Source organism: Leucoraja erinacea, chromosome 10 (assembly GCF_028641065.1).
Source record: "Leucoraja erinacea ecotype New England chromosome 10, Leri_hhj_1, whole genome shotgun sequence".
NCBI lineage: Eukaryota > Metazoa > Chordata > Chondrichthyes > Rajiformes > Rajidae > Leucoraja > Leucoraja erinaceus.
In genome coordinates this window covers 55,552,346-55,580,321 of record NC_073386.1, presented here as the reverse complement: position 1 = coordinate 55,580,321, position 27,976 = coordinate 55,552,346, and the positions used below count along the sequence as shown (strand labels likewise).

Here is a 27,976-nt window from a genome sequence, read left to right as displayed (position 1 = left end):
ACTACAATCCCCATGGTACTGTGCGGGGGGGGGGGGGGTGCGCATGCGCGGTGGCCCGACCCGGCCCTGCAGGCTAGGTGTGTGTCGCGCTGCAAACCCCAATGGAGGTGCGATCAGTCTAGGGAAGGTTCTCGTCCCGAAATCGCACCTATTCCTTCTCTCCAGAGATGCTGCCTGTCCCGCCGAGTTATTCCAGCGTTTAGTATCTGTCTTCAGTGTGATCCCAGCAGGCCGACCTCGCTTCTTCACGTAAAGTACTCCTGCGTTCACCGTCAATCTTTCTGTCTCTCGGTTGTATTATTAAGCGAACAAAATGTTGCTGAGCCACAACAGCACTACAAAATGCATCATCACAGAAAGATCTACCAAGTTACACTGGCGTCTCTGATCCTTTCCTACTGTCTCCAGCGTATTCCCTCTGTTTCTCGTCCCCCTCTCTTCCCTCTCCCACTTGGTCTGCGGCACCTTCAGTGTATTGGGATATTGCTCACTTAAGTCTTTTTCTACTGTTAATTTTCTCAATTCTTTATTCCGTTTCTTGGTGATTATGTTTTATATGTTCCCCACAATTGGAAATATTCTCACTTTACCAACTCTTCATAATTTCGAAGACATCCTAAGAAGTCATCTTTTAGCCTGTATGAGAAGACAAAAAAACCCTGTTCTGTTCATCCTATTGTGGGCAGACGGAGAGAAAGAGAGAGCCCTTCGACCTAACTTGCCCATGCCAACCAAGATGCCCCATCTACGCTAGTCCCACTGCCTGCGTTTATCCCATAACCCTCTAAATCTACCTCTCCATTCACCTGACGAATGTTGTTAGAGTACCTGCTGACAGCTCATTCCAAATACCACCCTCTGAGTGAAAAAGCTGCCCTTAGGATCCCTATTTTTCCCTCTCACTGTAAACTTATGTCCCCGGGTCCTTGATTCCCCTGCCCCGGATAAAATACTGTGCATTCAACTTATCCATCCTCTTGATGATTTCATACACCACTATAAAATCACCCCTCAGCCTCCTGCACTCCAAGGAATAAAAGCCCTTGTATACCTAACCTTTCCATATAGCACAGGCTCTCAAGTCGTGGCAACAATCTTGTAAATCCTCTCGGCACTCTATCCAGTTTAACAACATCCTTCGTATCACAGGGTGACCAAACTGAACGCAATACTTGAAATGCTGCCTCAATAATGTCATGTACAATGTATATTCTGGTTTCATTCTTATAAATCTTCTCTCCAGAGCCTCTTGCATTGGAGAACCTCAATCCATTTCATTACCTAAGGCATCACAAATGCCATTACAGTTGATAATATCCTAATCTCTATAGAGTAGGGAAACATGACAACCTTACTTGTGTGCAGCAAGGTCTTGCAAGCATTGATAACAAATCGATCAAATGTTTTTTTAACATTGATTGGCCAATGCACTTGGGATAATATTCCTGCCCTTCAGATGGTGGCTTTGTTTGTGTTATTTTCTCGAATCTCTGCCAGTGTAGCATTGCGTTTATAGTGCACAAGAGTTATTGGTAGATTTTTGTCCTCTGATTTCTGGAGATCGAATCGGTACATTGTAGATTTGGGTAGAAGAGCCAGAGTTTACAATATAGTGGTGCAGTGAACATCGCATGTAATCTGGAGCCATCAGAGGTCTGGAGAGGACAATAAATAGGCTGCTGCATCGAGTGAAAACAGTTACGGATCAATTGGATTATAACCTGTAGAACAAGAGGATTTGGGGTTCACTATAGGCGTTTTTCTTTGATTGCGTGGCTATTTTGATAATATAGTGAATTTATTTTGTTGTCGTAATTGAATAGGATACCGTATCCTGTTTGAGTACTTGGAAATTATCATATGTTTATTCTTTGTACATATTAAATGTCCTAAATTAAATGTGATGCAATAAGAATTAGCTGTGAAACATAAATCGCATTGATGATTTTGTTGTTACATTTTAATGTCTCGCCTGCATTTATTGTCAATTAACAAGGCAATTAACCTAAATTCCGTTGTTACTTTGTCATATGTGAGATAACTATGGAGCACTTTATGCTACAATTGGTTGGAAAGTCGTGTTTAAAAGTTATTGGTAGAAGTTTTAAATTTCAATAATTTTGCGGCATTCTTCTATCTGTTAATGGAAATCTTTGTTCATATAACAATAAATATTGAGAATGTAATCGGGGACAGTCAGACTGGTCGGAGAACCAGGAAGGGGGAACGATGGAGAGAGAAGGAGAGCAACGGTTACTTGAAGTTGGAGAAGTCGATATTCATTCCGCTCGGGTGTAAGCTGCCCAAGCTAGGTATGAGGTGCTGTTCCACCAATTTGCACTGGGCCTCACTCTGTCAATGGAGGGGGCCCAGAACAGAAAGGTCAGAGTGGGATTGAGAGAGGGAGTTAGTGTTTATAACTGGGAAATCAGGTAGGATTAGGCGGACTGAGCGGAGGTGTTCAGCAAATCGATCGACGAGCCTGCGCTTGGTCTCGCTGATATATAGGATTCCACACCTGGAACAGTGGATACAGTAGATGAGGTTGGAGGAGGTGCAAGTGAACCTCTGCCTCACCTGAAAAGACTGTTGGGGTCCTTGGACAGAGTCGTGAGAGGAGGATTAGGGACATGCGGTTGCAGGGGAAAGTACCTGGGGAGGGGGGTGGTTTGGGTGTCCCTTCCCACCAATTAACCTGCAAACCTATACGTATTTGGAGTGTGGGAGGAAACCGGAGCACCCGGGGGAAACCCAGCCCGTCATAGGGAGAACATACAAACTCCATACAGACCGCACTCGTAGTCAGGATTGAAGCCGGGTCTCTGGCGCTGTAATGGGCCTGTTTCACTTAGGCGATTTTTTTAGGCGACTACGGGAGACTATGCGGTTGCCACATGTGCGTAGGTGGTGCCGGGGAGTCGCCTTCATGGTCGTGAATAGTTCCTGCGTTCTCGGAATTAGTCGCGGCCTCATTCTGGTCCAGAATGAAGCCGCCATGGAGAATAACGAGAATTCTCGTGCCGTAGGTGCTGTGTTAGTGGGTCGCCAGGAGGTCGAAGGTTGTCGTAGGTTCTCGTAAGTTGTAGCCGGTGCTGACCGGTGAATTTCATTGGCTCATTGGGGGGGGAAAAACGTAAACCGTAGTTTTCAGAAGCAAGGATAACCGACCGGTTACGTTAATGTCCGCCGAGCTTCACAGCCGTGTATCTCTGGCTTCTTAAAAGTCGTCTCCACTCCTTCGCCCCACCCCCTCTTCCACCCCCCCCCCCCCCCCCCCTCTTTTAAAGGACTCAAGTGACCCTTCCCATACACTGTGCTTTCACTGTCTTAATTACAGCGCCAACCTTCCTGTTCATCGTGGTGTGTGTCTGTATCACATTGGCTTTGCACTGTGTGAATTTCACTCAGACAGTGCTCCCCCCCCGCTTGCCCTGTCCCCCGCCTGCATAACCGGCTGGTGAAGGATGCGGGGGGGGGGGGGGGGGGGGGGGGGGGGGGGGGTGGCGTGTCCAACTAGCATTTATTTCCTCTTTTTGAAAGTACTGAAAGCAATTGTTATCTGATCAAATCTTAGTTCCCACCCTGTTATACACACAATAATTATTCTCCACACCCATGTACTTTGTTTGTAATTGAAAACCTCTTTACTTGCTTTTCCAGTCCTGATGACGGGTAATTGATGCGAAATGTCACCAGCAACTCCGCCTCGCCTCCCCTCTCCACCGCCAACCAGCGGGCGGGAGCCATCGCCTCACCTGAGTTCCAGGCTCAGCACCAGACCCACAGCCTCCACTGCAGACTCCAACACCACGTGGCCTGACTCTGCTGGGTCCAACTGCTTTTCCTCCCACCCCTCCCCCCCCTCCCCCCCTCCCCCCCTCCCTCCTACCTACCTCAGGGAACCCAAGTCGTGATGGGTCTTCCCTTTCCCTCTCTTTTAACCAGGTTACCCCCACCACACCCATTGTTTCTGCCTGCGGCCAAATATCAAACCATGCACCTAGCTCTACCTGCAATGAATTTGAAGACATAATTTAGGAATGTAATTGACTAAATACCCTTCCTTAGCAGAACTAACATTATTGAAAAATTTGCTCTCCCCAGTCTAATTTGAGACCTCTTAATAGAGGCATCTAACAGTTTAGAAGGCTTTTAAAAATTATTCTTGTCCAAAGTTAAACATAATTACTGTTTGAATTAATGTTTCCCTTTAACTTTGCAGGAAAGTGAGCGTTAAAGTATGGAGTCCAATTTGAAATACATTTCGCTAGGAATTTTAGTATTTCAGACGACCAGTCTCGTTTTAACCATGCGTTACTCACGTACTTTCAAAGAAGAAGGACCCCGTTATCTGGCATCAACTGCAGTTGTCATTGCTGAGATGATGAAGATTGTAGCATGTCTACTATTAGTTTATAAGGATTCTAGTACGTACACTATTTAGTATACTTGTTTAAATTTGCTGTATTTCATGAAGCATTGGACATGAGATGAAACAATGGAATCTCATCGGTAAATGCTGATGTACCTTTGATGGATGCCTTCGGGTTTTCGGTGAGTGTCACCTATCCCAATATAGAGCTTTTGGAGATCGGTGAGTAGAAAAGCTGAGTTTCATATGAAATGTGTTGAGCAGTGAAACGTGAACTGTTTTCCTGTACCCTTCACTTGCAACACTTTCTCCACTTCATTCACTATCTTTTAATAAGTAAATAGAAATTCATTATTTTTGTTTCTGTTTTACTACTTTTTACTGCTTCTAGAATTTCAACATTACCATAATCATTAACTTCAGTTTTATAAATTGTTTAAACAATAATTGTGTCTCTATGTCATAGTATAAACAAGACTAATTTTGTGCTGTTTTCTCACTTTTAGGTTATAGTCTTAAGGAATTAAATAGAGTATTACAAGATGAAATTATTAACAAACCAATGGAGACATTAAAACTTGCCATTCCTTCTGGAATCTACACCCTTCAGAACAACCTCCTTTATGTAGCATTATCTAATTTAGATGCAGCAACGTATCAGGTACAATATTAGCTCCTTTTCTACTCTTGTGATCCTGCACTGTGCACTGTTGGAGGTATATGAAAGCATGTCTTGTGAATGAAAATATTTTGTATTGTTTTTCTTAATGACATTTGATAAAATCCTATGGGGATGCATCTTTCAAAAATAAATAAATTATAACAAATTAGCTTATGCGATTCAAATTTGAATTGAAAGCAAATGAAATAATTGGAGCGAGTGATGGTAAGCAATGGAACTTTCAAGGTGTGTTATATATATAGGAGTTGTAAAAAGTATTCAGCAACAACGTCTAGTATTTGTACAATAATTTTATGCTAGTAAACCATTGCAAGGTAATTAATAGCAAAAAGAAACAAATGTTAGTGTCGCCACAGAAGATAATATGAACGAATCAAGGTAATTCTCTGGATGGCCTCCCAAGAAGGGGAGGGTGGAGAGAAAGAGAGAGGGGGCGGAGAGAATGAGGGGTGAGCGAGAGACAGATTTATGGAAGGAATTCTACAGGTAAGACCTTGGGCAACTATAATTAAGTACAGGTGCACAACCTTTTATCCGGTGTTCCGGAAACCGAAAAACTCCGAAAACCGGCCATTTTTCCAGGATGTCGTCTGCACACCAAAGCTCGCGTTTGGCGCCAAACTTGACCCGAAATGACCCACGATCAACCCAGGTCTGTACTACTGTAGCGGCTGCCTCCTCCCCGGAGACCGGGGAGACACTTAAACATCTGTAAATCATTGCTTAAATGTTAGTCAGTTAGTTTGGAGGGCTTTTATGTGAAGGGGGGGGTGAAGAGGTAAACTTTAATTCTTAGTCCCCTACCTGGTCGGAGAGGCGGGGAGCGGTCAATGCCTTACTGGGTCGTCGTGCAGTAAGCTCCGCAGCGCTGTGGCCGCCGCCTCCCAACTCCCAGCTGGGGCTGCGGGTGTCCGGCCGCGGGCGGCGCCGGTTGTAGCTCCGACCCCGGCAACTCTACCCCTGGCTGCGAGGCGCTCCAAATCCACCGCCGCCCGCGGCCGGACGCCCGCAGCCCCAGCTCCGCGAATGTTGGGAGTCGGCGGCGTCGCAGCGCTGGGATACCAGCGGGGAGCGGGCAATGCCTTACCGGGTCGCCGTGCGGTAAGCTCCGCAGCGCTGGAGCCGCCGACTCCCAACATTCGCGGAGCTGGGGCTGCGGGCTTTGGAGCGCTTCGCAGCCAGGGGTAGAGTTGCCGGGGTCGGAGCTCCAACCGGCGCCGCCCACGGCCGGACGGAGCCCCCAGCTCCGCGATGTTGGGAGTCGCCGACCAGGTAGGGGACTAAGAATCAAAGTTTCCCCCACCCCACCACCACATAAAATCCCTCCAAACTAACTGACTAACATTTATGCAATGATTTACAATGATTCCCCGATCTCCGGGGAGGAGGCAGCCGCTCCAGACTTTTCAAGCCGCCCGCGCTACCTTCCTAATCTACGCTAAAAATCTTCCATTCGGAAATCCGAAAATGTCCAAAATCCGACAAGTGTCTGGTCCCAAGGCTTTCGGATAAAAGGTTGTGCACCTGTACTTTAAAACCAAGCATGTAGAAAAATGAAGTTTGTATGGTTGGAGGAAGTTGAGTGGTGAAGAAGCCACAGTTATGAGAAGTTACAAAGAAGATAATTTTTAAATGTAAGAGTTGTCAGAAATCGTGGAATTCTGCAGAATTTTAGTAGATTTTCTGTACAAAGTGCAACCCCAAATGAAGCTTTTAAAGAAGCATGGTACTATTTAGGCTTTATAGGGAATTGGGGATTAAGGAATGATTAGTAAAATGATTTATTAAAATTAATTCAATTATCCATGTATATACAGCTTTATTTATTGTAATATGGGTGGAGCCATAGACGATGTTTGAATAATGAATGCGAGTGTAGATTGTATTTGTAAATACTGGAAATATATCCACTGTTACATGTTTTTCTCTCGTATAGGTTACTTACCAGCTTAAGGTGCTCACAACAGCTTTGTTTTCTGTGACTATGCTTGGAAAAAACCTTGGTGTTTATCAATGGCTCTCCCTCTTGACGTTAATGGCCGGAGTTGCACTTGTACAGGTATGAGTAATGAGATCAAAGGGTTTTGAAGAAAGTTTGTAACTAATTCTAAAATTTTAATTTGGAACCATGGATTTTTAGCAACAATTGATGTTCTAAGGATGTAATTTTTCTCTAATGTTTTCCACTAGATTTTGAATATTAATTTTAAAAGACATGCAGATTTAAAGTTTACTGAATTTGTTCTAAAACCATATGTAGTATGGAAATGCCAATTTTATGAAGAGCTGCAACCTTAATTTCAAGCTTACTCTTATTTGGTCTAGTTTACGACAAAACACAAACGTGTATACAGTGCCCTCTATAATGCTTGTAATCGCTCAGGTGTGTTTAATTGCCTCCTTAATGCAGGTGTAAGAGAGCTCTCAGCACCTAGTCTTTCCTCCAGTCTTTCCATCACCTTTGGAAAAAATGTGATGGAAAGACTGAACCAAAATGTGTAAAAATGGCCTTTATTAAAATCTGACAATGCACTTTAACCACATGTGATTTTTTTTTTTCTAATACAAATCTCAAATTGTGGAGTACAGAGGCAAATAGAATTAGAATTAGAATTACCTTTATTGTCATTCAGACCTTACGGTCTGAACAAAATTTCGTGCCTGCAGTCATACATACAATAATACAATAATAAACAACAATAAACACAAATTAACATCCACCACAGTGAGTCCTCCAAGCACCTCCTCACTGTGGTGGAGGCAAAAATCTTAGGGCTGCAGTCTCTTCCCTCCTCTTCTCCCTCTGCGCTGCGGCGATACCCCACCGGGCGATGGTACAAACAGTCCTGCGGCTCACCGATCCCCGCAAACGGGCCGGCTCAAACACCGCGGCCCGGGGTGGTCGAAGCTGCCGCCCTCCATTCCAGCGGAGCACCGTTCCAGCACCGTTCCAGCCCGACGGGAGCGTCACAGCCCCTCAAGGGAGAGTCTCAGCCCCGCGCCAGGCCGCCCTCACGGGAGCGTCACAGCCCCTCACGGGAGCGCCGTTCCAGCCCCGAGCCGGACCGCCCTCACGGGAGCGAGCCCAGGGCAAGTCCTGACTGGCTGCCTCCGGAGTCTCGAGGCCTCAGCGCAGACGGAGGGAGAGAAGGGGGATACGACAAAAAAGTCGCATTCCCCCGAAGGGAGAGACAGCAAGCCCCGTTTCAACCCCCCCCCACATAAACACAACCTAAAAACCAAAAACTTAACTAGACAAAACGAAAAAAAACCAACACAAAAAAGTAAAAACAAACGGACTGCAGGCGAGCCGCTGCTGCCAGGGCAGCGCCGCCACTTCCGGATAAATAAATAAATGACGGGTCTTTGTCCCAAACATTATGGAGGGCACTGTAGCTGTTTGAGCAGAAAGTTAAAGTTGTACATCAAGATCACGAGCCCATTCAATGGGCATGGGTGAGATTGTATAGACTGATGAAATGCCAGAGTAAAATGAGCTGTTAGGACAAGAATTCTTGCTTTGATTTGTACATTTTACTTACCAGTTCTAGAGGTAAGTGTTCTGTAGATATTATCATACGGTCAAGGATGTCCCTTGGTAGAGGTACATATTCCACCTCTCATTGCTATGTTCCAATGTTCCCACTTGCTTTAAAGCTTTATAGTAATGGTGCCCACGAAGGATGAGGTGGCATGCTTCAATGACTACAGACCCGTGGCGCTAATGTCTGTGGTGATGAAGTACTATGAGAGATTGGTATCATCTCCAATCTTAGTTGAGAGGTCTGGATCCATTATAATTTGCCTATCATCACAATAGATCAGCAATCTCGCTGGCTCTGCACTCTGCACTGGATCACTTAGACAATAAGGGACATGTATATAAGGCTGTTCTTCGATGTTCAACACCATCATCCCTTCCAAACTTATTATCAAATTCGGGGAACTCTGTTTCTGCTCAGCTTAGCAATTGGATCTTTGACTTTCTCACCGGCAGACTACAATCGCAATTAATTGGCAACAGTACTTCTTCCTCGCTAACCATCAGCACAGTAGAACTTCAAGGTTATGTGCCGTGTCTCTTAACTCCTACACTCTCTATACCCATTTCTGTGTAGCCAGACATTATTCCAATGCCACGTTTAAATTCACCATCGATGCCACTGTTGTTGCATGAATAATGGCTAATGATGAATCAGCAAATGGGAGGGAGATTAAAAATATGATTGAATGGTGCCAGAACAATAATCTTGCTCTCAATGTCAGCAAGACCAAGGAGCTGATTGTTGACTTCAGGAGGGGAAAGCCAAGGATTTACAAACCTGACTGCATTGATAGGATGACGGTGGAGAGAATCGTCTGGTTCAAGTTCCTGAATATATCTCTGTAGATACGTTCAGATCCCTGCACATTGATGTAATCAAAAAGAAAGCTCATCAGTGCTCTACTTCCTTAGAAGATTGAGGAGAATTGATATGTCGACAAACTTCTACAGGTATATACTGACAGGTTGCATCACCATCCGGTTCAGCAATTCGAATGCTCAGGAACAATGACAGAAAGTGGTAGTTGCTGAGCTCAGTGTTATGTGGTTTTCAGGAACCTGATAGTTGCTGCTAAGAAGCTGTTCTTGAATCCGGTAGTGATGGTTTTCAGGCTCCTGCACCTTCTTCCTGGTGGTTGGGGCTAAATGTGAGTGTGACCATGGTGGTGTGGGTATTTTGATGATATTGGCTGCCTTTTTGAGGCATCACCTCCTAAAGATCCCTTTGATGGTGAGGAGATCAGTATCTGATAGACCAGGCAGTGTCTACCACTCTGTCATCTCATTTGTTCTTGAGCATTTGAGTTGCTGAACCAGTCGGTATGTTCTCTATCATATATCTTGTAGTTTTCTGAGGTCCCCTGGAGGACCATTACCACCCTGATGCCAAAATAAAACAAGATATTAATGACTGCTTTCCGGTAACTCTGACATTCACTATCATTAGGCGCTTCAAGAGACTTGTGATGGTGTACATTATCTCCAACCTTCCAGACAACCTTGAATCACTACATTGTGCTAACCATCGCAACGGGTGCATAGCAAACACCATCTCCCTGACCATACACTCATCCCTGGAACATCTCGATAATAAGACACCTACGTCAGAATCCTATTTATTGACGCACAATGTGCTGAACTCAGCGGGTCAGGCAGCATTTGTGGAGGGAATGGATAGGCAACTTTTCAGGTTGGGACCCTTCAGGAGGGGGGAAGAAAGCTGAAAGAGGTGGGGGTGGACAAAACCTGACAAATTATAGGTAGATGAGGGTGAGGGGGATATGATCAATATTACAGCACCTTTGTAAAGAAGGAACCGATGCCAAACGTTGTCTGTCCATTCCCTCCATAGGTGCTGCCTGACCCGCTGAGCTACTCCAGCACTTTTTGTTGATCATGATTCCAGCATCTACCATTCCTTACATCTTCTATTTAATGGTTAGAGCTCTGCCTTCAATACCATAAGTCCATCCAAACTCCTGGGCCGAGGAGCTAGCACCTCTCTCTGCCACTGGATCCTCGACCTTCTGACCCATAGACTACAATCAGTGAGGATAGGTGACATTGCATTCTCCACAATAATTCTCAGTACTGCTGCCCTACATTGATTCGTTCTCATTTTGTATATAGTCACGAATGTGCAGCCAAATTCTGCTGCAACTCCATCTACAAGTTTGCAGATTACACCATTGTGGTGGGCCGGACCCTAAACAATGTTGAGACAGGCCATGCTGCAGCCCATGCCCAATCTGCACTTCATCTTCTGTGGGACCTCCAATGGCATTTGATCATTGCAATCCCCTGTCTTCTCTAGAGCCTCCAGCGCCAACACTAAAGGCCCTGTCCCACGAGCATGCGACTGCCTGCGGCAAGCACGACCAAACCGGAAGTGGGGGCTGTGCAGAGGTCGAGTGATCGTGTACAATTTGACGTGAAGTCCGCAGGAAGTTCGCAGGAAGTCCGCGCGTGACGTCCGGCGTCAAGACGCTGCATACAGCGTTGAGAAGCTGCGCACGCCCGTCGAGGCGGTGCGTACGGCATCAATGCGGCTGCGGGCCAGCAGGCCGTTGCAGCGCGGAATTTTTGGACAGTGTCAGTTTTTCGGCGATGTCGGGACCAGCTCCACACAACTCCATACGGCACCGGCGATCAAAGTTGGACCGGCCCCACGAGGCCGTACGGCTAAAGCGACCACGTTACGTCGCACTAGCCGCATGCTTGTGGGACAGGCCCTTTAGACTTTCCACTTCACGCCTCCTGCTTCCATGTGTCCAGGGCCTGCTTCCCGTAGCTGATCACAAATCTTTGAGCATTTCCGAGAGCAAGGAAGGTGAGATCACAGCCTGTTCACAGGCACTGATCTTCCGCTCCATTTTTTTCTAATGTATTCAATGGTCTGGAAAGTAAGGACAAGTATGATCCAAATCCTTGTTCTGGTGAAAAGAGGGAATAAGAGCAGGTCCAATAATAATTTGGAATAGTTGAGTGGAAATCTTCAAAAACCCTGCAAATTGCTGAATATCATCAAACATGGCTGTATTGTTACCATCGTTTAGTTTAAAATTAGAATTATTAAACTACTTGTGTCTCTGTCAGCTCTTTAAAGAACTGTTAGATAGTACAACCCTTATTGCTGTTCCCAAACCATTGCTCTTTGAAAATTACTATGGAATCTGATTGTATCCTTCTTGTACATTCCTTTGAGTGTGCAGTGGAATTGGTGGGTAGAGCATTATGATTGACGAAGGGTCTCGACCCGAAACGTCGTCCATTCCTTCTCCCCAGAGATCCTGCATGTCCCGTTGAGTTACTCCAGCTTTTTCTGTCTATCTTTGGTTTAAACCAGCATCTGCAGTTCCTTCTTACACACTAAAATTCTCAAAATTGTTTAAATATTTTTATTCGGTTGGTGCTCGTGAAAGATCATAAACATTTGATTAGCTCTACAGACTTTCTGATTTCTAAACAAATATTTGTCCTAATTACAGGACTCTTTTAAAAAAAATAAAAAAAAATAAAAAATGTTTTTAAAAGATTTTTTTTTTTTTTAATTGTCTTGCAGAGCCTTGAGTGTAAGTTACCCGAATCTGGTATTTTAAAATACATCCTTTTCCTTCTGCACGTACTCCGTCATTTGTGGAGCTTAGTCTTTTTTCTTCTCGGGTCAGGATGTAAATGTGTAACTATAAGTACATTTTTGTAATATCTGATTCCAACTGTAATTTTTAAGCAGTCCAATATGTAAAGAATTTGCTTCCTTATCTCAGGATCTCCCAACTGAGTTTACAACTAAAATATGTCGCATGATCACTGTGGTAACAAAATGTGAAGATTTATATTAACAGGAAATTTCTTTAAACAGAAGCATGACTAACCAAATGCAGCAAAAACAAGCTTGAGGCAAAAAGATTGTTTAGGATATGAGAACATTAATTAGCTCCTTATCATTCTTTAACATTTATAAAGTTTCACAGGTCTGTTATTGTCATGTGTACCAATTAAGGTACAGTGACATTCGTATTATCATACAGCCATATTTTAAAAAAGCAACAACAACTACATAAAAGTTAGCATAAACATCCACAGCAGCGGATTCCCCACATTCCTCACTGTGATGGAAGGCAATATAATCTAATCTTCTTCCCTCATTTTTCTCCCGTGGTCGGGGCAGTCGAACCATCCGCAGTAGGGGCTATCGAAGCTCCCGCTTTGGGGCGGTCGAAGCTCCTGCGGAGTGGAGCTCCCGAAGTCGGTCTCTAACCAATGACTGCGAGCTCCACGATGTTAAGTCCGCAGGCTCAGAGGTCGATCCCTGGCAAAGGGATCGCCAGCTCAACAATGTTAGGCGGCAGTGTGGACGGAGATACGATACAGGAAAAAATCACATCTCCGTCGAGGTAAGAGATTAAAAAAAAGTTTCCACCAACCCCCCACCCCCCCATGTAAAACAAGCTAACGAACACTAAAACATACATTTAACACATACTCTAAAACAACAGAGAAGGGATGGGCAGACAGACTGTTGGCGAGGCAGCCATTGCTGGCGCCACAACTACTGGTCCTCCTATCTAACGAGCGCCTGCTTTACGTACAGCCTGTGTACATGAGTGAGTATTTAGAAGACCAACAGTATTGATTTGCTATCTGCTGCAGGCATCTTCTGCCATGTGGGAATTTGGATCATGCCCACATTTTCAACTTGCAAGTGGTTTGTGTCATGACTTATTCTCAGGAACAGAACCCTGCCATAACCTGGCGACCAGCTGTAATCCATTCCACAGCCTACAGCCATTCAGCCTTCGTCAAGTATTTTATGGAAGTGCTCGACTTGATTATTCTTGGGTTGCATATAAGGGCATGAACCTGCTACTATATTGTGCTAGAGTGCAGCAGAACCAGGCTCAACCTTTTAAAATCTTATTTGCTGTAGTATATATTTGGGCATAATCATCTTTTAACAATACTGAATTACATTAACATGCTTAAAAATGCCTATTTTGTTTTAGTGGCCAACGGACACGCCAGAGGATCCGAAAAAAGAGATATCTGCAGGTTCTCAATTTATAGGCTTGATAGCGGTGCTCAGTGCTTGTTTTTCCAGTGGGTTTGCAGGAGTTTACTTTGAGAAAATCTTGAAAGGGACAAAACAATCAGTTTGGATTAGAAACATTCAATTAGGTGAGTAAAATTATTCTTATTATATTCTCACCGGTAATTCCAATTATGAAATGTTAAGTGATAATTGTGCCATTAGAGGATGTTCCCGATATATCAATGCACGATCATCTAAATAGCAGACTGGTTCTATCAGTGGTGTTTGGCATGCCTTCGTGAAGGTGAACATTGGTGCCTGTCTATTTACTATCAATTAAATATTATTTTGCTCTGCAGAGAAAATGCACCAAGTAGAATTGCATCCTGGTCCTAAAACTAAACCCCAGGCTGTCTTTAATCGGTGTGATGTTGTTCCTATGGATATGCACCTCCCCTCTGCCTGCTATCTGCCGCTGCTGAAAGACTCATCCATGCCTTCATCTCCCCCCGACTGGACTATTGCAACTCACTTCTCCTGGGCATCAGCTCCACCTACATCAACCGACTTCAACTGGTCCAGAACGCAGCCGCCCGACTCATCACCCACACCAAATCCTGGCATCACATCACTCCAGTCCTCAAACAACTTCACTGGCTTCCCATCTCCCACTGGATCACCTACAAAATCCTGATCCTCACCTACAAAGCCCTCCACCATCTGCCCCCCCATATCTCACTGACCTCCTCTCCCCCCCCCCAACCCTCACGGTCCCTCAGATCCACATCAGCCGGTCTCCTCTCCATCCACAAGTCCAACTTCCACAGTTTTGGGGATAGCCTTCTTCAGGGCAGCTCCCAGGCTCTGGAACTCCCTCCCCCAACTGATCTGCAATTCCGTGTCCCTCACCATCTTCCAGTCCCGCCTCAAGACCCATCTCTTCACCTCTGCCTATCCTTAGCCCCACGTCCCCCTCCCTTTTCATCTGTGCATTAATTGCCTCATATTGTGTTTTGAATTGTATTCTGTCTTTACTTTGTGTACTAGTCATGTCCCTACTATTTATTTCATTCCCCTTACATGTTTAACCTGCAAAAGCTGTACGTCTTGGAATGTGGGGGTAAAACTGGAGAAAACCCACGCAGGTCATGGGGATAATGTACAAACTCTCTACAGAGAGCGCCCCTGCACATTTTCTAGGGGAGTGTAGATTAAATAATTGCACATTGTCTAGGGCATTGATGGGATAGCTCATCTGGAGAGCTAGTACTGATGCAATGACCTTTTACAGTACATTAAGGACCCTAGAACATGACTAATCAAAAAAGATAAAATATACGTCATAGGTGACATACTCCTTTAATGTAGTGAAGTTGAACTTGGAGGTGCAAAGTTATAAAATTAACTATAGTTGGTCATCTTAGCCAAAAGCTAGTAATATGATTCTGTTATTTATTACATGTTTGTAATGTTGGGTCGCACTAAGACTTCAATTCATTCAAGAAAACAAGAAGGATTTGACAAATGATAAAACTTTTTCATGATGAAGTTTGTTCAGGCACATTACACAAGGATTGTTTGGAAATGGGTTCACCACTTAACTCCATGATAAACATAGAAACATAGAAATTAGGTGCAGGAGTAGGCCATTCGGCCCTTCGAGCCTGCACCGCCATTCAATATGATCATGGCTGATCATCCAACTCAGTATCCCGTACCTGCCTTCTCTCCATACCCCCTGATCCCCTTAGCCACAAGGGCCACATCTAACTCCCTCTTAAATATAGCCAATGAACTGGCCTCAATTACCCTCTGTGGCAGAGAGTTCCAGAGATTCACCACTCTCTGTGTGAAAAAAGTTCTTCACATCTCGGTTTTAAAGGATTTCCCCCTTATCCTTAAGCTGTGACACCTTGTCCTGGACTTCCCTAACATAGAAAGTAGGTGCGAGAGCTTAACAAGTTTATTTGGAGGAATTAGGGGTAGGGCAAGTGTGTGACATTTTGTTGATATTCAACTACACCATAGCAGCAAAAATGTAATGTCACAATCTGAATAATAGGTCATGCCAATTTAGTGTGTAAAAATCTGGCATTCCTCTGTAAAGCGAAAAGTAACCAAACAAATTTCAGACTTGTCATGTATCCCATTTTAATCTCTGCTACAAAAAAATATTATTGGTAACAAGGTCATTTTGAAGTAAATCCACAGTTGTAATACAGAAAAAAAAGTAGCCAATTTGAGCACAGCATGCTTAAAAAATATATGCTTGATAACCAACTCTGTTAATTTTGGAATGAACATTCACAAACCAACAAAAGATTCCAAAGAAGATGAATCCACTGTTAAAAAGAAAACCACCAGAATAAAAATTCTGTGATATAAGATTTGCTTCCAAATATTTTAGTGCAATGAGACATTCATAGTTGGTGATAGTCCAAGTAGCTGAACATCTTGATTATGAATAGACTCATTCTTCTACTACCAACAAAAATAAATAAAATTGTTGCCAAAGCAATTGAGACCATGTCACAAGAAATGATAAAAATGTACCCAGTACTTTTCAGATCACCCAAAGTACTCTGTGTAATTTTCAAAATTATCAAAATTTTCCACCTTTTAGCAATTAAATTAATAAAAATTGGCTCATCGCTTTTAATAGAAATCAGTAAGTTAAGCTATGATATTAACATTTCCCTCACTTTGCTGCAGAAAAGGTTGCAAAATGGTTTGTTATTTTAAAAAAATGGATATAGTACTGAAATATACACACATGCAAGTACTGGCTATGTGGCAATGCACATACAACGCATCAGAGAGATTAGGTTATTAGCATATACACCAGGGTGCTATGAAATTCCTGCTCGCACACAGCTCAGTGTATATAGTGTTTAGTAATGATAAATACAAGACCAGTGCAAAAATATCAGGGAAAAGGTGTGTGAAAGAGGTGATTTGTTCTGGAGTCTGATAGCAATGGGGAAGATGCCATTCTTAAACCTGGACATTTGAGCTTTCAAGCTCCTGTATCTTCACCCAGAAGGTAGAAGAGAGTAAAGGAAATGGCCAGGGTGACAGGTATCCTTGATGAAACTTACATTTAAAACTGGGATTTAAAAGACTTTTGGAGAGGCATATGGATATGGAAGGGGATGGGCCGTGTGTAGGTAGATAACTGATGGTCTAGGCATCATGTTCAGCACAAACATTATGTCCTTGTACAGAACATAGCTGTACTGTGCTATGTTCTATTTCAATCTAATGAGAATTCCAGTGGAAATTGGAAGAACCTTCTCGAAGAGTGGTGTGAATTATCAGCGTGTTACCACTGGGAAATTGTTTAAGTGAACAGATGAAGCTAGACAATCGAGGGAGAAGGAAGGGGTTAGACATTTATTCTGAGAGATTTAGATTAAGAAAAACGTGGATGCATGGATGGGACAAAAAGCCAGTGTGGACTGGTTGGAATGGATGGCATATTTCCATATCCTGCATCCTATGTAATATTCTAGTTTATACGGTTTACAAAGTTGGATATTCTTTTTTAATACAGTATGTTGATCTTTCATCAAGTTTTTAATTGATGTAAGCTTTCAAATTTCAAGTCAAGTCAAGTGTATTCAATTGTCATTTCCACGATAGCAGAACAATGACATTTTTACCTGCAGCAACTTTTCAGATCTGGAACACAGTGCACGTAGATAATATATTACAAACAAAACAAATACAATAAATTAATAATCCCAAAACCTGTGTAAAAAAAAATGCCTGAAGTCTGTAGTGCAACCCGAGATAGTCCATAGTTCATCAGTCAGTGTTGTGTAGCGTTCAAGAGTCTGATGGTTGGGAAGAAGTTATTCTTGAATCTTGATCACTATTGAATGATTTCAAATTCAAAAGTTATTTTACTGTGCTGTTTTATATCCTATGTAAAATCAGCGGAAAAAATATAAAAATACTTAAATAACAGCAGAAAAGTAACTAAGCAGAAATTTTATCTCCAGGTTTGTTTGGAAGCGTTTTTGGAATGATGGGTGTATATGTATATGATGGGCAGCGAGTAGCAGATCACGGAGTTTTCCAAGGCTACAACAAATTCACTTGGATCGTTGTTATTCTGCAGGTAGGAAGTAAAGATGGGAATGTAAAAATCTACAACGTTTTCAGTATTTATATAATGCCGTGATAGCTTGGTGTGCCATGGACCCGTATTTCAAAGGTACGCACTATATTTTGGTTTCTCCTACGTTTAATATGGAACAATTGCAATAATGTTTTGCCTCGGTATCCAATACCAATACCAATCCAGTTACCATCCCTCCCTCAATTGTTACCCAGAGCACCAATGCATGCACATGCACCTTCTTGGTTCCGCTCCTCAGTGGATATGATGGTTGATAAACATGGAGCGAATTAAACTTAATTGCCTTTGATTTTTTTAGTACAAATCTAAACACAGGGATACAGTAGAAGTAAACCAATTTCTACCGTGTGGAGGAGCCTTGCCATTCAGTGCTATTTCTTCTTTATTTAATTAGTGCTTCTTGACAATGAATTTGGGCCTTGTGTGAAGTGTCATTTGGGGAGCAGTTTGGGTTCAGTGAAAATAATTCCATTTGTTTTAATGTAACTATGGAGAAGGGTAGGACAGACCCACAAGTTCTGGTCCTAAACATTTGCAAGATCAATTTTAGAAGCATTAAGCAGGAACTTGTAGGTTGATCGGGAGAGTCTGCTTGCAGGTAAGTGAACGGCGGGCAGGTGTGAGGCTTTCAGCAGTGAGATGGCAAGAGTAAAGGGGCAGCATGTTCCTGTCGGAGTGAAGGACAAGGCGGGCAAGTTTAGGGAACCCTGGTTGACAAGTGATGTTAAGGCTCTAGTCAAGAAAAAGGAAGTGCACATCATATTTAGGAAATCTGGATCAAGCAAACTCCTTTAAGTACAAGAAGTGTAAGAGTAAACTTAAGAAGACAATCAGAACTAAAAGAAGGCAGGAATTGACCTGGAAGGCAAGATAAAGAAAATCCTCAATTATTACGGGTATATTATGAGTAAAAGGGTTGCAAAGGAAAGAAAAGGTCTCCTGAATGTTCATCAGGGTTGTTTTTGTGTATAGCCACGAGACACGAGGGAGATATTTAATTAATATTTCTCACCAGTTTTTATGAGGAGAATAATATGGAAATGAAGGAATTGAGCCATAGGAGTTGCGATGTCTTGGATCATTTATGAATTGCCAAAAAGGAGGTATTGGGAGATTTAAAACACATGAAGGTGGCTAAATCAACAGGGCATGACCAAGTGCATCCTTGGACCTCGTATGAAGCTAGGGAGGAAATTACAGAGGCTCTTGCAGATATTTGCATTGACTCACCGGCTTGTAGTCAGTGGTGGAAAAACTGTTGGAGAGCATTCTGAGGAATAGGATACGCCAGCATTTGGCTATGCAAGGACTGATAGTCAGTATGGCATTGAACGTGGAAAATTGTGTCTCATGAATCTAACCTTTTTTTAAGCGGTCACTAAGATGATTGATGGAGGGCAGGGCAGTGGGCATTGTCTATGTGAGCTTTAGCAAGGCCTTTTACAAGGTCTGCTACCATGGGTTGCTAGCCTGGAAGGTTAGATCACATGGAATCCAAGGAGAGCTAGACAACCGTCTTGTAAGAAGGAGTCTACTGGTAGCTTTGGAGGGTTATTTTTCTATTAGAGGCCCGAGGCCAACGGTGTACAGCAGGATTTGATGCTGGATTCACTGTTGCCTGTTACCAAATTGTTAATGTAGATAACATTGTAGTTAATGATTTTAGTAAAATTGTCGATTACACCAAAATTGGTGATAAATTTAGTGGGCCAGTGAAGAAGGATATATAAGTTTACAACATAGTCTAAATCAGTTAGGAATGTGGGTAAAGGAATGGCAAATGGAATTTATCTCTGACCAGTGTGAGGAGTTACACTTTGCCATGTAAAACCTGGGCAGGACTTGCACAATAAATGGTCGAGCCCTGGAGAGTATTGTAGACCAGAAAGATCTATGAGTGCAGGTACATGGTTCCCTTAAAGTAGTACATCAGGTGGATAGATTGGTGAAGAGGGCATTTGGAACACTTGCCTTCATTGGGAAGAGTATTGAGTACAAAAGTTGGGACATCATGATGTAACTGCACAAGTCGTCAGTGTGTGCAGTTCTAGTCGGCAAGCTATAGGAAGGATGCCATTAAGTTGGAAAGGGTGCAGAAAAGATTCATTGGGATGTTACCTGGATTTGCAGGCTTGAATTCTAGGGAGAATTTGGATAGGCTGGGACTTTTTTCATTGGAGCTTAGGAGGCTTGAGAGTGGAGTTATTAAAGCACAAAATCATGGGGGGCACGGATAAAGTCTTTTTCTCAGTGTAGAGAATTCAAAAACTAGAGAGCATAGGCTGAGGTGAGAGATTCAAGAGAGAATTAAGTGATTTTTTTCCCCACTCATTCCATAAATTGAATTTTCTGCCAGGAAAAGCCATAGAAACGGATACAATTACTGCTTCCCAAAGACTTTTTAATGGATATGTGGACTATGGGTTTAGAGGGATATGGGCTCTATAAATGCAGGCAAATGGATCTAGTGCGGAATGCCAACATGTTCGCCATGTACAAGGTGGGCCAAAGAGCCTACTTCTGTGTTGCATAACCCAATGAACTACCAGTTTCTCATGGGCCTCGAAGACCCCAAATGTCTCCGAGCGCAGGAAGGAAGGGGACCTGCATTACTTGCAGCGAACACACTGTCCATTATATTACACAAGGCCAAATTAGGCATCCTTCACTCAATCTTGAAACAAAACCTGCCCCGTAGAAATTCATTGCATTGCCAGTGACCTGCTTCCATTCTGTCTCAGAAACCTACATTTCAGCTACCACAGTGACATCAGTTCAAGAAGAGGCTGTGAGTTACCCTGAAAGCTGTATTCATTTAAGCTCCTGGACTGTTATGAGGCCCCTCGGAGCAGCCTAATTCTGAAAATTGCTGCAGTGCTAAAGTATATAACAGACCCAGTGTTCTCTGGTAACTGGCATTTAAGGACAGGTTTTGCTGCATACGGCAAATAAATTTGAATTCAAGAAAATTAATTGCTGGTATTATGGAGTTGCTAGAACATGTTACTTTCGTGCTTTCATTTATTTGCGTTTCGTAGTGCTGCTGGAGCTTATTGAGAGAGTAATTTACTTTCAATAAAAAGGAACTGCAGATGCTAGTTTATAGCAAAAATAGACACAATGGTGGAGTAACTCGGCAGATCAAGCAGCATCTGAGTATTGTTTCGGGTCGGTACCCTTCTTCAAACGGAGTAATTTCAAAGTAATTCATTATATTAAGTTACTTGCTTAACAAGGATTGCTGTAATTCCTAAAAATACAATTATTTTTTCATGTTTCTCTCTTCAATATTTCTTTATACTTTTTGATCAGGCTCTTGGTGGTCTAGTAATTGCAGCGGTCATCAAATATGCAGACAACATCTTGAAAGGATTTGCGACATCGTTATCCATTATTCTTTCAACGTTGATATCTTTCTTTTGGTTACAAGACTTTGTGCCCACCAGGTACTGTGAAAAAAGGAAAAAAATACTTTCTATTTCGTGTGGCATTTTTATCCATTTACTTTTCAATTTTAAAGAAAACATATAACTTATATAAATTTCAATGTAACATTCTGTATTGAATTTAAAGTATGCTTTGTGCCACTTAGTTGTGTTTAAGTCTTTGATAAAGCTGCATATTATTTCCGAGGTACTACAAAGATCGATATTTGAAGTTGCTCTCAATTTCCCATCATATTTGTTAATTATAATTTTTTTTTAGACTTTTATTAGAAGTATCCTGAGTTGTGCACATATCAATCTAATTGTAAAGATTTTATACCAATGTTTTTAGAGCAATTTTATCCTATAGACTAATGTAACTAACATGAGCCAACACAACAAGGTGACCTGCCAACCTCAAAATACTTTTTATTAATGCTTAGGATGTTGGCATTGTTGGCAAACTGAAGGCTTGATTGCTGCAGTCCTCAGTGCAGTAAGGCAAGGGCTTGTGGAATGTTAATGTAACTATGATAAAGAAACATATTTCCATTTGAGGACAATGCGTTCTTTGGACAGGAACTTGCAGCGTTCTTCTGGTTTCGCTGCCCCCCCCCCCCCTCCCCAACCCCATTTTGCAAAACCAACAATGGTTGATGGTTTACAAGGTAATATCAAGGAATGTAGGGAGTGGAATCCTGGACTAGGTGTCCTTTATATGGTGCATACTGCAGCTGTGGTCTGCCAGGCAAGGAGAGAGCACTTTTATAGGTTAGTGGCTTTTTAATTAATGCGCAAATTACAAATGGGAACTGTATTCCTTGCTCACAATTACTGTATTCAGGACAGCTCAGTTGATTCACAGCCAGTTGCCTTCAGGCAAATCAAAGCAGTCTGAGTTAACTGGTTAACTTGCATTTTATATAGTTTTTAAAGTTTTAAGTCAAATGCAGTGTTAAGATCCACTTGTCTGGCATTAATTAACCTGATCCCACGCTGAGTCTATACTTCTATGTTGAAGAAGTCACTGGTCAGATTTTGCAGCTTTTCAGATAACCTGCAATACGACTACATTGAAAAGTTTAGATTTTTTTTAAATATCTACCAATTGTAATTCAGTTTATAAAAGTATCCTGCATGGCTGAAACAAACCACATAAAGAGATATAAAGCTGTACAGTGCACTGTTGGAAGATGCAAGAAATTACTTAAGTGTTTGATTTGGTTACATTTAGGAAATTGAACCCGAAACACAATGATTAAGTTCAGCTTCAAGCTCCACTAAAATTCCTAGCATTATCAGTACAACAATGAAGCCAGTATAATCAGGGAACATTACATTAAAATATCACATTTCATTCAAATATTCCTGGGTGTAAAACAAAATTGGAACTATTAAGACCAGCAAATAGGTTTATTGTCAAAATAAGCATTTTCAATAATGGTGTCTGTTCATTCTCCATCATATACAATTACTGTAAAGAAAAAAAAGACATATCAAACCATGTAGTGGTTTAATTAATGTTTCACAAATAAGTTTCTTAGTACAGGTAAATCCCCCTGTTACAGAGGTTGTGTTTGTAGAAAACTGTACTACCACCTTTTTATGTAACACATAAACACATAAACCAGAGAGGTCCTGTTAACTAGAGGCTTTCCTGCAAAATGCTTTCCTTCTTTTTACTTTAGACTTTAGATTTTCAGCACTGAAACTGGCCTATCGACCTACCGAGTCCATGCTGACCAGCTATCACCCCGTACATTAACACTATCCTACACACCAGGGACAATTAACCAACTGTACCCCTTTGGAGTGTGGGAGGAAACCAGAGCACCTGGAGAAAACCCACACGGTCACAGGGAAAATGTAGAAACTCCGTAGAGACAGCACCCGTAGTCAGGATCGAACCTGGGCAGCATCTCTGTGCCACTGTGCTGCCCTTAAATTAAGACATTTGTCGACAATGGCAAAGTGACACATCACTGATATTTAACATCTGAGGCCAACATTAGACTTGGGAATGGATGTCTTGTGCTAAAGAAACACACATTTATCAATTTTTATTTGTATTCACTCAGTACTATAAGGCAATAAGTTTTGGATATGACATCACAATGTACTTTGGGTGGGTAGTCACAGCTAAGTGGCTTTGCCTCACCCTCTCCAGTCGGTAGACTTACAAACAGACTTTTCAGAATGTGCTCTTCATTCTGCCAATCAATTTCTCTGACCAGAAGCTTTTGTAGAAACATGTACCTCAGTACATGTTACAACAAACAGAACTGATGCACTAAGACTTGTGGATTAGGAAAGTGTTTAGGAAATGGGGATATCAGGGGAAAAAGATGGGATTCAAGGATCAGGGTTCATTGAGGAAAAGTGGTGCAGATGGAGTTCAGGGAGCAATAGGTTGAAGTGCATTGACTTTTAGAAGTACAGCAAAGTCTGAGGGAATACTTTAAGGAGCCCGATCAAGACCTGGCCTTGGCTACTGTATCGCTTCACAATACAGCTTGTCGGAGCAAATTCATCGGAGATGAAGAGCATGGTAGCACTGCACTCTGAGATATCTGTTCACGTGTCCTTGAATTGGAGCAAGCATGGAAGAGGGGGAGCTCAGTTGTGACTGCTCACCCAAAAATGTGTAAATCTCATGGCCAAATCTTATTGCTTCCCAATAATGGAATATATTCCAATTTTAGGGGGGGTTTCATAAAAATAAAAATCTGTTTTAATTTTTTTGCCACCGATTAATCCTCTAAGAGCAAATTTTATTCCTTATCTCAAATTTTTGGATAGCGATTTGGATCTTTCATTAGGGTGAATTTTTATTGCCCTAATGGCCATAATGTCGAAGTTGCCAGCAAGTATTTTTGATTTGAATTAACATTGAGAACGGTTCTGTGCACTTTAGAAAATGAATTCAGTTTTTTTGAGTGTTAGCAAACCAGGTGATTTTTTTTGGATGTAGCTCACTTGCAGTTGAAAACGACCTGATCTTTTTCACCACTGCTCAATTTTTCCTGTATTATGTTGATATAATTTTCAAAAATGAAGAGAAATTCAACACCAAGGTACTCAATTACATTTTCAGTCCAAAACATTCCTTCAAAGATTTCTATGGTTGAAATTAGGTACTTATAGCCATCTAAAAGCTCGACAAACTGCAGATAGAATTTGAATTGGATACATTTTCAGAAACATAAATCAGGCATGGGGATTTATTTGTAGAAACAATTGTAAATGCTGATTAATACACAAAATGACACATAGTGCTGGAGTAACTTAGCAGGTTGGCAGCATCTCTGGAGAACATGACAGATGAAGTTTCAGGTTGAGATCTGAAACATTACATATCCATGTTCTCCAGAGATGCTATCTGACTTGCTGAGTCACTCCAACATTTTCTGTCCTTTATGGGGATTTATTTAATTAAAAAGAAAACTAGAGAGTATTGGGGTTTAAATGCCTACTTCACTTATGTATAGACAGTTTAAGCCACAAAAGAGCCAATAGAATTTGTGTTAGAAATGGTCAAGATATTTACTCCATTCAAAGCATTTGTTGGATCCTTTCATTTGCATCTCCCACCCAGCCCACAAGTGCACAATGTAGATTAAAGCAAAACAAAATGTTTTGCTTATGTTCAACAAAACTATGCTGGCAATGGGAATTCTTCTAAAGCAAGAGAGACATAAGATACTGGGACAGTCCCCACTAAAACAAAGAAATTATTTAATAAGAATTTCTTAATTACAAATAATTTTGATGCCTTAAAGAGCCACTTCCACAACCTTCAGAGTCCCACATATTGATTCCACATTTTTTTCCTTCAAATTTCAAATCCGATTTCTAAGTGCAACTTGATTTCTGAAATGGACTATATTGAAGGGTGATTTAAATTGGTGAGAAATTTGTCCTACACATAGAAGTTAAATGCAATGAACGATGGGAAAATATCTCCTGATCTCAATTCAAAATCTCATAATGAAATTTTATAATTTAATAATTTAATTAATAGGAAATGCATTGTAAATTTCCATTGTTAATTTGTCTAAATTGATTTGTTACATTGTTAATTTGATATGCTGTAGGTTTGTCAATTGAAAGCTGCTTTTTAACTGATTTCTGTTTTTCTGTTTTAGCGTCTTTTTCTTCGGGACCTTCTTGGTGATAGTTGCAACGTTTCTGTATGGATATGAACCCAAGGACACCACAGATCTAAGCAGAGCATGATACAGAGACAGCAGAAAGCTTCATTTGCGTGTATAAAACTTGCTCAAGTGTCTATAAACGCTAGCACTTGAAGCACTTAACTATCCTACATGTGTTTTCGGAGTTGGCATGAAGTCAATTGCTGGCCATTATAACTAAATGGACAAAAGTGGGAAATAATGAATGAGTAGAATAATGAATGGCTCTTTCAACTTTTGAAATATCGATGGTTAAATACAAAGCATTACATAGTAAACACATAAGTAGCTAAAGAGATCACACTTGGACTCGGTGGCAGTAATAAATCTCTGAAATGTGCAATCAAGGTTATTAATTAGAGGTGTGCTGGTGATTGGGGATGTTTTTGACAAGCTGTTTTAAAGTAAATTGAAGGCGATTGTTTGAATCATTATTTAAAATAAGACAACTTTTAAAAATATATGTACATATGGGATAGGTGTCCAATAATCTGGCATTCACGTAGCTACAGTAATTTAGACTAAAACCTTTTAAATATCTACAATTCCATTATAAATTGGGTCAAGACAATCCCAAGCAAGCTGAGTTTTCCTCTCAATTAAAGCAACGTGGCCATCTCTGCTGCTGAACATATTTATGTTATGGGAGATTTAAATGGACCAAACTACAAAATCTAATCCCAAAGGCATTGTTTAAAAATACCAGAAGTGGGATGATAAATCAAAATTGATTTATTTAATCATCATAAGGTATATAAGTATTGCATTGTCTTAAATTGTTTTATGGTTGTGGATAAAATAATTTATTTTGTCTGTATAATGGTATCTACCAGAAAATGGTTAATCTATCTAAATGTTGTGAAGGAGAAAAACAATGTTGCATCTTACCCTTAAAATTTCAGTGATCTTTTGCTATGAAATGACCAGTACTTCTTGATTAAGTGTGATGACAACTTTCAGTAGGCAATGGCACCAACAAGTGCTCTTTGATATTATAAAAAAAACTGGAATCTTTAAACTATATACTTTACGTGGCATTGATTTTCTTCTTGGTATTAGTTTGGTCTTGTGTTTTGTATGTAAAATTTATTTATCTATTGCAAGGATCATATTTGACTTTGATTAATGTATTTTAATAGGGGACGAAGAATTGCACTAGGATTTCATTCAGATACGTTGGATTTCAGTAGGGATATTCGAGGACAACAATCATTTGGCCCTCAAATCTTTGACCTGAAATGTTAACTCTTTCCACAGATGCCTCTTGACATGTTGATTTTTCTCCAGCATTTTCTGTTTTTAAATCAGATTTCTAGCATTTGCTTTTCATTGTTTGTAGGTTGAAGATTACGTGTAAAGGGATTTTGTTGAAGTAAACATTTCTGGAACACCCAGTGCCCCACCACCACCACAACTAAGACGTCATTGTTCAAATGTTATTACATAATGCAAATTATAACATTTATCAGAATTGTCTTATCAAATATTGAGATTTTTTTGGGTCTGGAAAGGAGAAATGCTTTCATTGCAAGCGGTTAAGAAATTAAATATGGTGTTTCACATAATTAATGTGATGAGTAAAGATGCGTAAAGCTAGAAAAAAATTATCGGATTTAAATTTAATGCTTCTTGGTTATGTTTCCAGATTTTTCAATGAAATTTGTACTTTGTCAATAATTAATACAGCGATTACTTTAACCTTATTGGTCTTATTTTTGAACGGTACTAAAATTCTCCTTCATTTGGTTTTCACCTCTTCAAAATCATGCACTTTTTATAGTGGCGATTGCCCGAAATTGAGCACTGAGATCAATCATCTATATTACTAAATCTCTGATCTTGACCGCTTTTGGCCAACTGTGCTGCGATTTCCGAGAGAACGCCGCCACCTACGACCATCATTTTTGGCCACATCCGCCGTATGAGTACGGAGGATTTTTTCCGTCGATGAAAAATGAGAGAGATATTAAAGTTTTTACAAAATTCCCCATTCTCTCTGCTGCCCCCGCTGGCGGCAGGGGGAGGGACTATAAAACCAGGAAGTGTCGTGCCTCACTCGGTCTCTGCCAGACCAGGAAGCGAGTGGGTCACGGCTCTCTGAGTTGCGAATAACACTGAACGTACGTCTACTCGACGGTGAGTCCCCTCGATGCGGCTGTAAAGTGGCTGCAGCCCTTTTTAAAAAGTTTGTGTTCACAAAATAAATTTTGGTTGTCGGGTGTCTGCAGCCCAATTGTTTGCCTCGCCTTTTTTTAACAAGTCTGTGTTCACAAAATGAATTTTGGTTGTCGGGTGTCTGCAGCCCAATTGTTTGCCTCGCCCAAGCATCCATACGGCCCACAATGTCTATACTAGTCCTCTGGAAACCTGTACCTTCAGTCCGCAACACACATACTAGCGCAACAGACAGCCCCCCCCCACTGGCGAACAGTATTGGAATTGGTGGAGAGGTGGAATATTGCATTGGTGACCAGCCCTCCCGTGTGATGCTGGGACCCAACGGGTCCCACTTAGTCTAGTAATCCTACTAGAATTGGTCTAGAAGCAATCTGCTGATTCAATGCCAACTAGTAGTTTTATTTGA

The 27,976-nt window shown here is 41.5% G+C and overlaps 1 protein-coding gene across 2 annotated transcripts; it reads left to right on the top strand.

Annotated features, from left to right (window-relative positions):
- The first annotated feature begins 82 nt into the window (after window positions 1-82).
- Window positions 83-27,090, top strand: slc35a3a (solute carrier family 35 member A3a). 2 transcript variants are annotated; one of them, XM_055642381.1, is made up of 8 exons: window positions 83-254; window positions 4,223-4,427; window positions 4,879-5,033; window positions 6,991-7,113; window positions 13,605-13,776; window positions 17,635-17,753; window positions 21,087-21,220; window positions 25,345-27,090. In XM_055642381.1, exons 2-8 carry the CDS (start codon window positions 4,241-4,243, stop codon window positions 25,433-25,435), a joined length of 981 nt encoding a protein of 326 aa, XP_055498356.1. In that variant the 5' UTR covers window positions 83-254; window positions 4,223-4,240; the 3' UTR covers window positions 25,436-27,090. The 2 variants fall into 2 exon arrangements, with proteins under 2 accessions (XP_055498356.1, XP_055498355.1); XM_055642380.1 differs by having other exon boundaries at window positions 84-249.
- Window positions 27,091-27,976: the final 886 nt, after the last annotated feature.

Excerpts from the sequence above, each read along its gene's own strand:
- slc35a3a (XM_055642381.1), top strand. The coding sequence starts at position 4,241 with ATGGAGTCCAATTTGAAATACATTTCGCTAGGAATTTTAGTATTTCAG. Across the intron at positions 7,114-13,604 it reads CCGGAGTTGCACTTGTACAG|TGGCCAACGGACACGCCAGA; the intron begins GTATGAGTAATG and ends ATTTTGTTTTAG. Across the intron at positions 21,221-25,344 it reads CAAGACTTTGTGCCCACCAG|CGTCTTTTTCTTCGGGACCT; the intron begins GTACTGTGAAAA and ends TTTCTGTTTTAG.